The sequence below is a fragment of the Protopterus annectens genome, chromosome 1.part0 (genome assembly GCF_019279795.1).
Source record: "Protopterus annectens isolate FY-2018-M chromosome 1.part0, PAN1.0, whole genome shotgun sequence".
In the NCBI taxonomy this organism is placed as follows: domain Eukaryota; kingdom Metazoa; phylum Chordata; order Ceratodontiformes; family Protopteridae; genus Protopterus; species Protopterus annectens.
Genome location: NC_056725.1, coordinates 1681652323 through 1681669208, shown reverse-complemented (window position 1 = coordinate 1681669208; position 16886 = coordinate 1681652323). Strand labels below are relative to the sequence as shown.

At 44.2% G+C, this 16886-nt stretch overlaps 1 protein-coding gene across 1 annotated transcript in view; it reads right to left on the bottom strand.

The window, feature by feature from the left end:
• TNRC6B (trinucleotide repeat containing adaptor 6B) overlaps positions 1 to 16886 on the bottom strand; it is a 2803754-nt gene that overhangs the window by 2373035 nt on the left and 413833 nt on the right. The window contains exon 4 of the mRNA XM_044074422.1: positions 6693 to 6866. Within this exon, the coding sequence (XP_043930357.1) occupies positions 6693 to 6866 (174 nt within the window). The remainder of the gene's footprint in view (positions 1 to 6692; positions 6867 to 16886) is intronic.

The window sequence follows — 16886 nt, the reverse complement described above, 5'->3', positions numbered from 1 at the left end:
GGTCGAAGTAAGAGTGGTAGTAGTCATATGAGTGGGCATCATGGTCGGTGTCAAAGACACCAGTAAGGGTAACAGTGCCGAAAATTCAGACCTTCCAGAAAGCTTCGGAACCTTAGTTCTCGGTTCCAAGGAGGAACCTGCAGATTCATGCTTAAGCTTTTTAACAGTTGGTGCAAAGGGAAATGCCGGCACTGAAGGGGAAGATTTGGAACAAGAGGCCAGAGAAGACTGGTCAGCCTTGGACAAGCCTTCTTCGAAAGGGGCTTTAAGAATCCCTTGGAGAATGAGCTTATTTTTCTGCTCTGCTGGAGTTCTATTGCTGAAACCCTGGCAGATTGTACAGCTTACACTTAAGTGGGACACACCCAAACAATAAACACAAAGTACAGTTTTGTACCTACCATAAATGTAGATGTTCGAGGATTCCATTGCTGCAGTCCTTACTATTGGGTATAGTCCGCATCCAGTCGGCCCGAATACCAGAGGTCAGGCGCATTAGACTGACGCCAGTACGCCAGGGTACTAATGCGCATGACCGACGTCATATCCTCAGTCTTTTCTTGCCCCAGATGTCAGAAGACCCTAAAAAGACAAGGCTCAAAATACCTGCACCAAAAATATATACAATATATACAAGACTATATACAAAAATATCAGCATGTAATCTCACCTACACAACCACCCCTAAACACAGAGGGGAAGGAGGGAGGACTGCAGCAATGGAATCCTCGAACATCTACATTTATGGTAGGTACAAAACTGTACTATGTTCTTCGCTTCCCATTGCTGCAGTCCTTACTATGGGGTAGAATCCCACAGCAGAGGTAAGGGGGGCTGGCAAACCATAAAGCAGGAGCTGACAACATGCCTTGCAAAACAGCTGTGGCAAAACCAGCCCTAGACTTAGAGTAGATAGGAAGGTGATAATGCTTAGAGAAAGTATGCACTGAACTCCAAGTAGCTGCTTCCAAAATATCCTTAGTTGCCACCCCTTAGAAATGCTGTTGAAGTGGCAGTAGCCCTAGTGGAATGAGGCCTAATCCCAGCTGGAATCTCCTTGCCATGATGGGAGTAACAAAATGAAATGCAAAAGCCAATCCACCTAGAAATAGTTTGTTTTGACACAGGCTTGCCCTGTGAACTCAAAGCAAAAGAAACAAACAACTGCTGAGACTGCCTAAAATCCTTAGTCCTGCTTAAATAATAACGCAATTGCCTGTGTACATCTAAAGTGTGCAAAATCTTTTCCCCTTTATTTTGGGGTTCTGCATAAAATGTAGGCAAATGAATAGTTTGGTTTAAAGCCACACTAGAAACCACCTTAGGCATAAAGGAAGGATTAGTACGTAAAGATACCCTATCCTTATGGAAAATCAAAGGGCTCTACTGCCATAAGGGCCTGCAACTCAGACACCCTTCTTGCAGAAGTAATAGCCAACAGAAAAGCAGTCTTCCATGACAAGTATTTCAATTCAGCAGTAGCTGCAGGCTCAAGGTTGTAGAGTAAGTTTTCCAACACAAAATTGAGATCCCAAGCAGGAGTAGGAGCTCTACGTGGGGGTCTTATATTCTTTGCCCCTCTAAGAAACTGCTTGAACAAAGGATGCGAAACAAAGGTGGGTCACAATCATAGTGAGCTGAAATTGCTGCAGCATGAATCTTAATGGAAGAGAAGGACAAACCTTTGTCCAATAACTCAGTAAGATATTGAAGAGCCACACTCAAATTAGGCTCAGAAATCTCCAAATTCTTTGCTGTACTTCAAAATAAAAATCTCTTCCATTTTCACACTCTCCTTGTACTAGGTCTTCTAGCTTCCATAATCACATTTAAAACTTGTTGAGGAAGTTGAGACCTGCTGTGTTTCAACACAGAATATGCCAGGCTGTTAGATGAAGAGAGTGAAGCTTGACATTGAGCAGATGACCGTCCTTCTGAGATAACAGATGAGGAATCAGAGGTAAAGGCCATGGAGGCTTCTTTACCAGACTCCGTAGTGGGTACCAGTGTTGCCGAGGCCAATCTGGAGCTATCAAAATCATCCTTGGCCTGTCTTGTCTGACCTTTAATAGTACCTTTGGAAGAAGAGGCAGAGGTGGAAAGGCATACACATGAAGGTTTTTCCAACTGAAAGACAGAGCATCCACTTTCCAAGCTGTGTGATGAAACCCCTTTGTGCAATACTTTGGCAGCTGGTGGTTTAGTGGAGAAGCGAACAGATCTATGTCTGGAGTTCCCCATGACACTGTCAATTTCTGAAATACATGAAGATCCAGTTTCCACTGTGGGGATCCATGATTTGTCTGCTTAACACATCTGCTAAGGAGTTCTGTGCTCCTGGCAGAAACCTTGCCTGAAGAGTTAGTTGCAAGCTTAGCAGTCTCCCATAAAATCATTGCTTGCCTGCATAGAGGATAAGAATGTGTTCCCCTTGCTTGTTGATGTACCACATGACAGTTGTGTTGTCTGTTAGAATCAACACCTGCCCTGGAAGAAGTAACTCCTTGAAAGCCATTAATGCAAACTGGACTGCTAACATCTCCTTCATGTTGATATGTAGATGCTGTAGTCTGGCAGGCCACTTGTCTTGTATCCACTTTCCATTTAGATGAGCTCCCAAGCAATGTCCGAGGCATCTGTCGTTAAAATCTGACTTGCCTCTGGCCGGGTCACAGAGAGTCCCTTGTTTAGGTGACATTCCTGAGCCCACCACAAAAATTCTTTTTGAAGGCAAGGTATTATTTGAATGACAGTGTCCAAATCCTGGCAGTGCTGTGTCCATACATTTTGAGATACCATTGTAGCTTCCTCATATGCAGTTTGGCATTGGGAAGCACCAGAATACAAGATGCCATGAACCCTAATGCTTGAAGGACTGACCTTGCAGTCAGCACGGACTGATGAGATAGTTGATGGAAGTAAAGTGATAGACTCTTTTGTTTGTCCGGGGTTAAAAAGGCCATCTGGGCTGCTGTATTCAGTCTCACACCCAGAAAGCACATGTCTTGAGAGGGTACTAGACTGGACTTTATTTCGTTCACAGAATACCCTAGGCATCTTAGCACTGCTATAACATATTCCAGATGCTGTAGAAGGTCTTCCTTTTCTTGAGCCAGGATCAGGCAGTCGTCCAAGTAAGGATAGATTTGAATTCCTTGTAGCCTGAAGTAAGCTATCACTGGAGCCAGAACCTTTGTGAATACTCTGCAGTAGATAAGCCAAAGGGCAATGCAGAGAACTGATAATGAGAATTTCCAGCTCGAAACGCAGATACTTCCTGCAACTTAGCCTTATAGGCACATGAAGGTAAGCTTCCTTGAGATCTAAAGTTACCATCCAGTGATCTTTGCCCAGCAGAGGTAGAAGGTGTTGTAACGTCAACATCTTGAACTTGGGAATGTCCAGATAAGTGTTGAGGAGAGATAAATCCAAAATTGGTCTCCACGTGTTCCCCTTCTTTGGTACTAGGAACAGGCGAGAATAAAATCCTAGGCCCCTTTCTGAGACAGGGACTGGCTGAATGGCCCCCATCTGGAGTAACTGAGAAACTTGCTTGTGAGCCTCTTTTCTTTGTGGAGGAGGAACGCCTGGCATGCCTTTGAAAGGGGCATTGTGTGGAAATAAAACCTGTAACCGTGGTGAATGATATCCAACACCCATCTGTCTTGAGTAATTAAATCCCAATTTTCTTTGAAAAGAGACAGTCTTCCTCCCAAAGGAGCTGCCAGACGAGAATCTACTGGCAGCTGAAAAGGCAGGTCATTGGGTCTGTTTACGAAAGGACTGACCCCTGCCCTCACCAGAAGTCTGAGCAGGTGAACTCCCTGATCTAGGCCTAAAAGAACCTTGAGCCCTGCCCCTACCACGTCTAGACCTACCCCTAGACTGGAAATCATAAGCAGGATATGTCCACCCCTTAGCAGGCCCATTTCTACTAAACTTCGGTGGCTGCACCTGCAAAAAATCTTTAACAGTTTGCATAGACTTAGCTTTGTCCTCCATTTTCTTTAAAACTGCTTCCACAGGCGATCCAAACAACACATCAGACTGTAAAGGAGCATCCAAAATCCTTGTCTTAACATGCTCAGCTAAATTCTGATCCTTCAACCAGGCATGCCTGCAAAGAACAGAACTAGTAGCAGCCACCCTCGAGGAGGCCTGTACAGCATCAAAACCACATTGCAAAGAATGCTTACCCACTTGTTCAGACACATGAACCAAATCCAGCAACTCTTTACACTCAATACCTTCCGCCAAAGCATCCACCTTAGATTTCAATTGTGAAAGGAGATAATTTTGATATTTTAGCATGTGAAACTGACAATTCAACGCCTCATGGCTAGAGTGGAAGAAGTATACACTTTCTTTCCCCACCTATCCAAAGCCCTTGCCTCTTTATCAGTGGGAACAGGATTTTTAACCACAGAAGCTTTAACACCTTTAGGCCCCTGAGAAACAGTTTCTGGGTCCCCTAGGACTCTTAAACAAATACTTATGAGCTTGGCACCCTATAATACCTATCAGGTTTAACAGGAGCAGGAGGCAAAGAGTCAGGGTTCAGGGAAGCCTCTGCAAAAACATCTTCCACCACATTCAACACAGGAGGAATAGCTAAGGGCCTATGCTGGGGTAAAACAAGAATTCCCTAAGCCTTTTCCTGAATCAGAGTAATCCTGGCCTTCCCATTTAAAATGCTCCCTCATGGAATGCAGAGTCTCTGAAAATGAGAAATCCTCAGGAGGAGAAGCTGTAGGAGTGGAATCATCCACATCAGAATCAGAATAAGTAGGATACTCCTGCAAGTCTTCCAGAAGACTCTGAAGCCTCTGAACACTGTTCAAAACTATCAAACTCGGTTCCACCCTAGGCCTCTTATCAGGCGGGGCATAGAACCTCTAATCATAGTAATCAAATCTTCTGCCATTTTAAGCATATGTTTCTTAGGTACAGAACCCGAAATGCTAGGAGAAGCCCCCACTGAAGCTGAACTAGGCCTACCTCTCAAAGAAGTTTTGGCAACAGAAGGAGAGGCTCTAACTACCTTGGGAAGAGAGGGAAGAACAGTTACCTGAGAAGCCCCTCAGCCTGGCCTACCTCCTGAGAAGGCACATCCTGTAACAGTAAAGTTTCTGCCTGAGACTCCATGGAAACTCCTGGCAAAACCTCTGGCTCCACTGAGTTTCTAAAGAACCGACGTCCGGGACTGCCGGTTCATCAACCCTAGGCTTCGCTGTTTTGTCCTTGCGCTTCTTGGGCGGCGGAGCATCCGGCGGCATTTTATAATTGCAACGCTTCCCAAACACTAACCTGGCACAGTCTAACCTCCTCTTTATAGTGCGCTTGTTAAACCTAGCACAAGAGCGGCAACCAACAACGCCGTGCTCAGGCCCTAAACAAGGTATACACAAGGTATGGTAATCCCTATGAAGTATCTGTGTCGTACAAGAGGTACACTTATTCACTTTTTCTGACATCCGTTAAATACTGAGGCAAGAAACCAAAATGTTCCCCAACGGGTACTTAGCCAACTCTGTTTCGGTCTGAAACTCGGAAATATTTCAGAACGCCAACCTGCACTTTCAGAAACTGCTTCTGCATCGGACCATGCAGCAAAAAGACTGAGGATATGACGCCGGTCATGCGCATTAGTACCCTGACGACGCCAGTCTAATGCGCCTGACCGACGTCAGCCTTATACTCTGGTATTCGGGCCGACTGGATGCGGACTATACCCAATAGTAAGGACTGCAGCAATGGGAAACGAAGAACATCATGATTATCTGAGTATGGAATTTCCCTGCCACACTCTTTACATTGTTTAAAGCCAGTAGTGGAACTTTTGGATTTATCTGCCATTGCCCTAAATAAAAACCAGGAGAGGCAGAAGAATAGAAATGAAGGAAAAGAATGGCAAACCAGTCACACCACAAGGAAAGCACTACCAACAATGGTATAAAGATTACTTAACGGTAAAGGGGAGGCAGAAGGGAACTACCAATGATGGTAGTGGAAATTACCAACCGCAGAGGGAAAGGTAAACACACACACTAAGTAGACTAGAGAAAAATAGTGAATTCTAAATCACTAGAGATTAATATCAGCAAACTAACAGGGAAGAGAGTAAAATACAAAGTTTTCCTTAGTTACAAGGCAGGAGTCGGCTGACGCGTCTTGCTGTAAGAGCAGTAAATGAGATCTGAGGTAATGTAGAGAGGGGCATTTTGGGTAGACTAGTAGCTTAACAGATTTTTTTGGCTGACGCAAGCTATATAACCAGATAAGTTATGAGGATCGGAACCGTACCCACAAGTCAAGAATAGATGAATAGTGACAAGATCAGATCAAACATTACTTTTTAAACCAAAATTTGACCTAGGTACACATACAACATTGCAGTTCTGTCAAACATAACTTTATACCTAAAATTCTGCATCAGAAGCAACACTTACATACAAATTTTGATGGCAGACAAGGGCCGGTTCAGTGTAGAATCTGCAAATTTCCCTACCCTGTGGATAAACATCCAGCTCAGAGCTAAGAATTTTTCTAATGGTTCATACAGCAAATCATAAACATACAAAGGTGAAATGCATGCTTTATTATGAATGTCTACAGATTTACACATTTTCTACAATCTCATACTCATGAAGAAAAAAGGAACACATGCAATTAAAACGACTTGGCTTACTTACTGGATTTCATTGCATTTTGAGGGTTTGCAGGTGAGCTCCCCCAGCCTGTAGCTGAGGTTCTGGTATCATCTGGATCACCCCATCCTGAACCAGTCTCATTTGGCTTTCCCCATGCAGATGTACCATTATCGACTGGGGTAGCAGTGGTAGAGGTCACATTTTCATGCCAACCAGCTTAAAAGAAAAAAAAAAATTAGTATTTTCCTACTACCATCACTGTACATGGATATACTTCAGTTATCAACAAAGTTCAGTTGTGCAGGCATATTCACAACTACGGATGCTCACCTGCAAAGACTGGTGCTGCAGCATCATTTGTAATGGACAGGAATTTGTCGCAGGTGAACATCTGATCCTCTGGTCTGACTTCAAGAGCATTAGCTTTTCCCAGAGCAGGGACTAGACTTCCCTCTAAAAGGCCAGAAGGATATACAGCATAAAAGATGCCAGTCATCCATGAAATCTTCAGTTCTCTCTCGGGGGTTTTCTGAGGTGGTCACCACCAATGTGTTCATAGAGCCTGAATGACAATAAAAAGGCAATCCTACCCAAAGAGTCCAGGAAAGAAGTGTAGAAGTCTGAATGTAATACCAAACTTGATTAGTAGTCTCCTGACTATGCTTCAGGCCATAAACATATCAGGAGGTGAGCAAAAGGCAGCCTATACAGCAGCAATGATCCTTTTACTAAAACATATACAGCTATGGTAAGTATTCTCACACAACTGTCCTATGTTGATCAGAAAGGTCACTGCTGAGGTATCACTTTTAAGTGAAAACAGTACTAAAGCACTACAAACCATGGGCACAGAGATTAGGGAAACTAAAATAGCAAACCCTGCTTTGTTCCTCAAAGGAATGTCCAGTTTACAGAACATGCAGGTCCAGGTAGCTGCCTGACATACTGATCAAATCATTGTAGAAAAGCTTCTCGTTTCTGTTGCATCTCTTAATATGCAACTGAAAGACTTTTCCATGCAAATTATAAACAGATGTGATCGGCTAGCAAGTTAAGACAGAGTTTATTTGGACACTGATCTGTGTCATTTTCCTTCTGAGAGAGAGAAATACCTAGCCAATTTGTGTAAATTATTACTGCTAACTCACTAAGCACTTCTGCCTTATTTTAAGGATTAGGGAGCAAGTGCCACAGTGGTGCAGTGGTTAGCATTGTCACCTCACAGCAAGATGTTCTCCAATTCAATTCTTGGCTGGAGAGCCTTCTGTGTGGAGTCTACATGTCCTCCCCATGGTCCAGTGATGTTAAAGACATGCAAGTAGGTGCATGCGTGAATGGGTGTGCCTTCTTTGAAGGTTGGGCATCAGGCTGGCACCTCGGCACTGTAAAAATCCACTGCCAATCATTAGCGGACCGGAGCTCCGCTGTGGCGACCCCTAACCGGGAAAAGCCGAAAGACTAAAATGAAAAGCTACATTCAAGACCACCATAGACACTACCTTGAAATTGAGAAAGAACAGGCCCACTCTGCCACCATGAAGTATCTGATAAGGCCCTCAAGCACATTAAGGTCTGCAATTCTGAAATTCTCTAGGATGAAGCCATGAAGTAATAGTCACCAGGAAGAGAGTTTTGAAGAAAAATAGTTTAATAAATGAATGTGCTGTGCGAATGGAGTAAAAGCCAGCTTCCCTATCAGACAGAATGTCTAATATCTGGGGAAAGGAAAAAAATAGCTTTCTAAAAGATCTCAAACGTAAGACCCAATTAAGAAATAGTTTGAAAGCAAAGACAGATACCAATAAAACAAAGCAATGACAGCTGTAAGATGCATACCACTTAACTTCTTAGAGCAAGCAATCTGGACAAAGCCATAAATAATTGGGTGACAAAGGCTCAAAAATAGGTACGATTTTTAAACATTGCTCTTACAAGCATTGAAAGTTGACAGAACAGGTTTTGCATTAGCATGAATTTTCTGAAAGGTAGAACGTCTGAATCGCAAATACATTATTTTATGAATTCATTCCTCATTAATTTGCCAAAGATTTACCAGAAAATGACAATTTTATGAGAAACAGACTAATAATAAGTGGCAACAATCTATCTATAGCAGTGTCTTTCAGCTTTTCCCAGTTAGGGGTTGCCACAGCGAAACACCGGTCCACTAATGATTGGCAGTGGATTTTTAAGGTGTTGAGTTGCCAGCCCGGCCCAACCTTCAAAGAAGGAACATCCATACATACACACACCTACCTGCATGTCTTTAATGTTCACTAAATCGAGGGGAGGACAAGCAGACTCCGCACAGAAGGCATGCCAGCCGAGAAATTAACCAGAGAACCTCTTGCAGTGAGGGTAACAATGCAAAAATCTATCTGCGCACACTATAAAAATCTGTACAGTTGAGAGGTAAGGTAAGATACACTGAGTAAGGCATAAGACAAGCCCTTATCAAACAGGCTTAAATAAAGCATGGATTCTTGAATACAAGGCATCTGGAATCGTATGCCATGTTCCTTAAACTACATTGAAAACATGACACCATTTAGCCAAGTGGAATTTCCTGGCTTCCATTAACATACAAAGCAACTTAGCAGGAAAGGAGGGATAGTGTGGCATCAGAGTACTGAAGTCAAAGGTGTTGACTAGAAGCTTATTAGATGATGGAGGACAAGTGTCCCTTTTCCTGTTGGTTCAGTGACCTGTGAGAAGTGGGTGAGACCTTTCTTTGCTCAGCCCCAGTGGTTGGGAGAACCAGTATGATTTCTGTGAAGAGGAATAACATTAGGATTGCTAGCATGTTCTCTAACCTTTAAGATGACCCTAAGGATAAAGGGGAAGGTAATGTCTCAACTAAAGTCAGTATTTCTCTACTCTTGCAGACAAAGGACAATTGCGTAAGCAGACTTACCGTAAAGTACAGTTTTGTACCTACCATAAATGTAGATGTCCGATAGGAATGCATCTGCAGTCCTTACAAATGGGTTGTCCTGTCGTCAGGCAGCCCTTCGGTCGGCCGGATTCCAAAGTCTGGGTCTGGCCTCGGCTGGTGTCGCACTTCACCAGACGTCATAGCTGCAGTTATTCGGGTATAAAGGCATCAGCCGACGCCATTTTCCTCAGTGTTTCTTGCCCCAGATGCCAGGTGCCCTCTAGGAAGGCTAAATTTGGATAAATGCCAATGATTCCAAATAGTAGAGAGCAAACAAAAAAAAGCATGTATGTACATATATACAAACAAATACACCATAATAGATTCCCCCAGCTAGCTATAAGATGGGCAAATACCCTAGGAGTACCACAGAGGGGAAGGAGGGTGGGTAATCCTGACTGCAGATGCATTCCTATCGGACATCTACATTTATGGTAGGTACAAAACTGTACTATGTCCTTCAAGGATGCATCTGCAGTCCTTACAAATGGGTAGAATACCATAGCCAAACTGGGGGAGGAGGAAAAATAAAATTATGGTGTAGTTAAGATCCCTTGCAAAACAGCAGTGGCAAAACCTGCTCGGGATCTAGAGTATAAAGGTAAATTATAATGCTTGGCAAATGTATGCACGGAGCTCCAAGTAGCAGCCTCTAAAATGTCCTTGGTAGCCACTCCTCGTAGGAAAGCTGTGGTAGTGGCTGTAGCCCTTGTAGAGTGAGGCCTGATGTTTTCTGGGGTTTTCTTTCCATGGTAGGAGTAGCAAAATCTGATGCAATTTCCTATCCACTTGGAGATTGTCTGTTTTGAAATTGCTTTTCCTTCCATTCCTGTTGCATATGCTACCAGTAGCTGGTCCGTTTTTCTATTGCTCTTGGTCCTGTCCAGGTAGTAGCGTAATTGTCTGTGTACATCCAAGGTATGCAACAGTCTTTCTCCCCTGTTCTGTGGGTTGGGGAAGAATGTAGGTAGGTGGATAGCCTGATTTAAAGATACTCTGGAGACCACTTTAGGCATAAAAGTAGGATTTGTTCTCATGGACACTATCTTGATGGAAGATCAGGAAGGGTTGTACTGCCATTAATGCCTGTAGCTCAGATACCCTTCTTGCTGAAGTGATTGCCAGCAGGAAAGCAGTTTTCCATGATAAGTATTGCAATTCTGCTGTTGCTGCTGGTTCGAAAGGAGGAAGTGTCAATTTTTCTAGCACAAAGTTCAAGTCCCATGCTGGCAATGGTGGCTTCCTAGGAGGTTTTACATTTTTAATTCCTCTCAGAAACTGCATGAGCAGAGGGTGTGAGAAGACTGGAGGATCCAAGCCGTATTCTGCTGAAATAGCTGATGCATGAATCTTAATGGAAGAATAGGACAGGCCTTTGTGGAAGAGCTCTGCCAAGTATTCCAGGATGTTGGCTATGTTTACCAGTGACACATCTTCTCCTTTTGCAGTACTCCAAATGAGATATATTTTCCATTTTGCTGAATAATTTTTCCTTGTTGAGGGTCTGCGAGCCTCCAGGATAATGTCTTTAACCCTTTGGGATAAATTTGGGTTAATTGGTCTTATGCAATGTTCCAGGCAGTCAGCTGCAGAGTTTTTAGGTTTGGATGCAGGATGTTGTAGTTGTTCTGTGTTAACAGCAAGGGAACCAGGGGTAGGGGCCATATTTGTTCCCGAGACATGCTCCTCAGTAATGGGTACCAATGTTGTCTTGGCCAGTCTGGAGCTATCAGAATGATCCTTGGACGGTCCTCTTTGATCTTCAATAGCACCTTGTGCATCAAAGGAAGTGGTGGGAATGCATATGCTGTCAGGTTTTTCCAACTGAAAGATAGGGAGTCCACCTTCCAAGCAAGTGGGTGGTACGTCCTTGTGCAGAATTTCTTTAGCTGGTGATTGCGAGGGGATGCAAATAAGTCTATTTCTGAAAGTCCCCATTCTCTTGCAATGGTTTTGAAGATGTCCGGATGCAGCATCCATTCGTGGGCATCCGTGGTAGTCCTGCTTAATATGTCTGCTAGAATGTTTTCTTTTCCTGGCACAAAAATTGCTTGTAATTGAATGTTGTAGCTCAGGGCCACATTCCAGAGGTCCAGTGCCATCCGGCATAGAGGGTACGAATGTGTGCCTCCCTGTTTGTTGATGTACCACATAACTGTGGTGTTGTCTGTCCTTATCATCAGGTGACCTTGTTGGAGAAATGGTCTGAATGTCTGAATTGCCAGTTTTACTGCCAGCATTTCCTTTAGATTTATGTGTAGGTGCAGCTGGTCTTGAGTCCATAAACCTTGTATGCACTTGTCCAGCATGTGGGCCCCCCAACCGAGGTCTGAGGCGTCTGTCGTGATGGTTTGGCTTGGTTGAGTGCTGTGGAAGGGCAATCCTGTGTTTGCTTGACAGGCCTGAGCCCACCATTGGAATTCTCGCTTCAGGCATGGAATTATTGGAATTTGGGTTTCTAGGCTGTGTTTGTGTTGAGACCATAAATTCCTTAGGTACCACTGTAACTTTCTCATATGCAGTCTGGCATGTGGAACCAATATTATGCAGGATGCCATGAAGCCCAAGGCTTGCAGGACTTTTCTTGCTGTTAGATGGTTCTGCTTTGTTAATGCCAAGAAGTAGAGAGGTAGTTGCTCCTGTTTTTCTACTGTTAGGAATGCCATTTGTTTCGATGTGTCCAGCTCTGCACCCAAAAAGGTTATCCTTTGGGATGGTATCAGCCTTGACTTTTTTATATTGACTGTATATCCCAGGGCTTGCAGTAGGTAAGTGACCCTTTTCAAGTCTTCTGCTAACTTGTTTTTGTTGTCCGCTTGTATCAGGCAGTCGTCCAGGTAAGGGTAGATTTGGATTCCCTGAAGCCTGCAATGAGCAATTACTGATGCCAGGCATTTCGTGAACACTCTGGGCGCAGTAGATAAGCCAAAGGGCAATGCTGAGAATTGATAATGCTCTGATCCTGCAAGAAATCTGAGGTATCTTCTGCAATTTGGTCATATGGGCACGTGCAGGTATGCCTCCTTGAGATCTAGAGTTACCAGCCAAGACTCCTTGCCCAGCATGGGAAGAAGCTGCTGTAGAGTCAGCATTTTGAATTTTGGAACAATGAGGAATGTGTTTAAAGCGGACAGGTCGAGAATAGGTTTCCATTTGCTTTCTTTTCTTGGTACCAGGAAGAGTCTGGAGTAAAATCCCTTTCCTTGCTCCATAGATGGTACCTTTTCCACAGCTCTCATCCTTAATAACTGAGATATTTGTTTTAGAGCTTCTGCCTTTTGATTTGGAGGTAGATTTGGCATTCCTCTCTTCCCTGGTAGAGTATGGAAGTGAAACCTGTAACCTTGGTCTATTGTCTGCAAAATCCACTTGTCTGTTGTGATGTAATGCCAGTTTATTGAAAATAAGGCTAGCTTGCCGCCTAAGGGTGCTTCTAGTTGTTCCCTGGTAGGCGGTGTCAGAGCCAAGTCACTGTGATTGTCCTGTAGTTGTGGTGGTGGCTGTGTCTGTGGCTGTACCTCGTTGGTTGTTACCCTGCCACTGGCGTCCCCTGTAGGCACCCCTGGATTGGTTTCTGCCTCTTGAACGCCTATTCCTGCCTCTCTGAGCTCTGGAGGAGTCTGGAAAGGACCAATTCTTGGAGGGCCAATTCCTGCTAAATCTTGGAGGTTGGACCTGTAAGAAATCTTTCACTGTTTGGACAGATTTTGCCTTCTCTTCCATCTTCTTCAGCACCTGTTGTGCAGGTGAGCCAAACAAATTGATCTTATCCATAGGAGCATCTAATAGTTTTGATTTGACATGGTCTGGTAAGGCCTGCTCTTTTAACCATGCATGCCTTCTGATAACTGTGCCAGTCATGGCTGATCTAAAGGAAGCCTCCAGTGCATCATGGCCGCATTTTACAGAATGGTTACTGACTTGCTGAATGTTATGTACCATTTCCTGAACAGATTTTTTGTCTAAAGGTTCATCCGAGGACAGCTTTTTGGTTAACTGATCTAGCATAAATTCTTGATATTGGATCATGTGAAATTGACAGTTCAAGGCCCTAGCTGAAAGAGTAGCAGAAGTGTAAACTTTTTTACCCCATCTCTCTAAGGACCTGGATTCCCTTTCAGAGGGGAGGGTTTTTGGCAGAGGTAGCTGCTACAGCCTTAGGTCCCTGGGAGATAGTCTCGGGATCTGCAAAAGGAGCCTTATACAAATGGTAATGCGTGTCCGGGACCCTGTAGTGCCTATCGGGCTTAGCAGGGGCCGGAGGTAGAGAATCAGGAGCAGTACAAGCATCATTAAATGCATCATCTACAACAGAAAGAACTGGAGGTATGGCTAAAGGCCTATGCTGTGGTAAATGCAGAAAGGTTCTAAGCCTTTTTCTGGAGTCTGAAAAATCCTGGCCCTGCCACTGAAATTGTTCCCTCATAGCATGCAAGGTTTCCCCATAGGAAAATTCCTCAGGCGGAGAGGCAGAAGGGATGGACTCTTCAGCATCAGAGTCTTCATAAGGGGAGAAAGGAGCCTCTGGAGGGTCTGTATTATCTGAATCATCAGAGGAATCATCTGAAGAAACTGGCTCAGGGGGCTCTGCTCTAGGCCTCTTCTCTGGAGGTGGGTGAGAGGCCCTGTCTGGTTGAGGTTGGGATCCCCGGATTAAAGAAATGAGATCCTCTGCTAAACTCAGCATTTGTGAACTAGAGCTAGGCCTGTGAGAGGGGGTCTTAGCAGGCACAGATTTTGTAGCTTTAGCTGCTTTAGCCCTGGCAAAGGCCTTAATGGACATGGCTGCAGGTGGCCTAGCAGCTCCACGTGCAGGGGTTGAAATATCCAAGGGTATAGTGTCAGATAATTCCTGTGAAACTGCAATAGCAGGTGGTAATTCAGAAGCCGATTCCACCAGGTTGGAAGAGGCCTCGGTAGAAGGTAAGTTTTCGGCTGAAGGAAGAACCGTTTGCTCGGTTTCAGCCGAAACAGAGACACTTTCGGTTGGCTTAACCGCGGTTTCGGCCGAAACCGCGGACCGCGAGTGTCGGTCCTTTTCCTTGAGCTTTTTAGATATTTGCGTAGTCGGAGGATCCGACGGCATAATATAAGCAAAATCGGAGCCGAAAAACTCCTCAGCAAATTCCGACCGACGTCTAAGCGTCCGCCGGTTAAAAGAAGCACAGGCTAGACAAGCTGCTACGTCGTGGTCTGGGCCTAAACAAGGTAAGCAGTAAGAGTGGAAATCTTTATGAGGTATTTGTTTCCCACAAGTTAAACAGTTATTCACTTTTTCTGACCATCGGCTGAGGCAAGAAAGAGTCCCCAACGGGGTACTTAGCTTTTTAGAAGTCTTCGGTAGTAGAAGAAGTATTCGGTAGTAGTAATCTCTGGTTCTGACCGACCGGCACTTGCGAACAGCTTCTGCTTCGGGCGCCACGCGGCAAGAAAGACTGAGGAAAATGGCGTCGGCTGATGCCTTTATACCCGAATAACTGCAGCTATGACGTCGGGTGAAGTGTGACACCAGCCGAGGCCAGACCCAGACTTTGGAATCCGGCCGACCGAAGGGCTGCCTGACGACAGGACAACCCATTTGTAAGGACTGCAGATGCATCCTTGAAGGACATCAGTACATGTCTAAATGATCACTACTGCGGTAGCCTTAGCTATATAGGTTATATCCTGCAAAGGGTACAACAGCCAGACAGTTTCCAAAGCTTTTAGGGCACCTTCAACGGGCCTAAACCATTAGGTAATCTCGAGATGAGCCGACTAAAAAAAAGACAGGCATGGGTACAAAACCACTCAGAGCTTAGCTATTTGGGTAGATTACCCTAGTTTGCTACACTTAGCAGGTGGAATAAGCAGGATCCATGAGTCCCTGGAAAATGGTCTTAGCAAAGCCTAATCTAGACCTAGACAAGGAATCAAGCTTCTCATGTTTTGCAAATGTACAGAGGAGCAAATTGCTTCTTCTAGAATATTTCTAGAATCCAACCCTTTCCAAAAAGCCATAGAGGAAGATAGGCCCCAGATAGAGTGGGTCTTGACCTTAACTGGAGTAGTTTTGTTGTGTTGAGAACAATAAATGGTAATATAGCCTGAGACAACCGTATGAAACTGGTCTGCTTTGGCAAGGGTTGCCCTTTCCTCTTACTTTCAAAAGAAATAAACGATCCTCGGCTCTGAAAGAGACAGTGCTTACTGTCAAGATAGTACCTGAGCTGGGTCTATATTAAATTCTCGAAAGCTGACAATGTCGAATCTGACAGTGTCGACACGAGAACAGCGAAACTGCAGAACATCGAACAAGTAAACGGAAATCTCCATAAGGGAAGATTTCTGTTTACTTCAATGTAGTGCAGTCTAGGAGTTGGTATATTTAAGTAGCGGGGGGTGTGGGGGTGCAGGGGGGCTTGACCCCCTGCCTACACCGTTTATTTTTTTTCTAGTTGTTTTTATTTTTTTTTTCTGAACATTCGATGTTTTAATAGTCTGATCACTAAAGGTCGACCTTTAGTGATTCGAACGGTTAAATATTCGATGTTCTAATATAGACCCCCTGAGCTGTCTGTGAACATACAGGGTACGGAGTATTTATTATCCCTCATTTTTAGGTTCAGGAAAGAAAACAGCAAGATGGACAGGTTGTTTCAATATAAACTTGGATACCACTTTATATAAAAAAAGAAGGATTAATTCTCAAAGAAAATCTGTACCAGTGGAAAATGAGATGGTGTTGACTTACCATAACAGCTTGCAACTCTGATACCCTTCTTAAAGAGGTCAGAGCAATCAGTGTAACTGTTTTCTCAGTTAAAAACCTCAAGTCAGCCAGGTTAGCAGATGATTCGAATACAGCAACATTTTGAAAAGAGAATGCATTGAAAGAGTAGAATCCATGAGCAGGTATGCTAAAATGGGTGATAAATGAAACTGATAAGCGTAAGAAAGCCCACAGTATTTTAAAACCAGAGAAAGAATAGTTGTGTAAAATCTTACCATAACCACAGATGCCCTTCTCCTTCCATGTTGCAGTATACTAGGTGTGGGATTTCCTGCCCTCAGGCGACTCGTACATTGGCCTCTATACAAAAGCTTCAGCTTGGCTGCTGTAGTGTGCATGGGACATCATACGTAGGGCCATAAACCAAGGGGCCTTAAATGTGACGTCTGCACGCACAATCCTCAGAACTTGAAGGCCAGTAGGCAGAGAACAAGGCCCAGCAGGTGGTGTGCCAGTTGTTTACAGGTGTGTGACTTGGAGACCTACTGAAATGTAGGTAGTACAGGAAGGTACAAGACCTGGGGGTGTC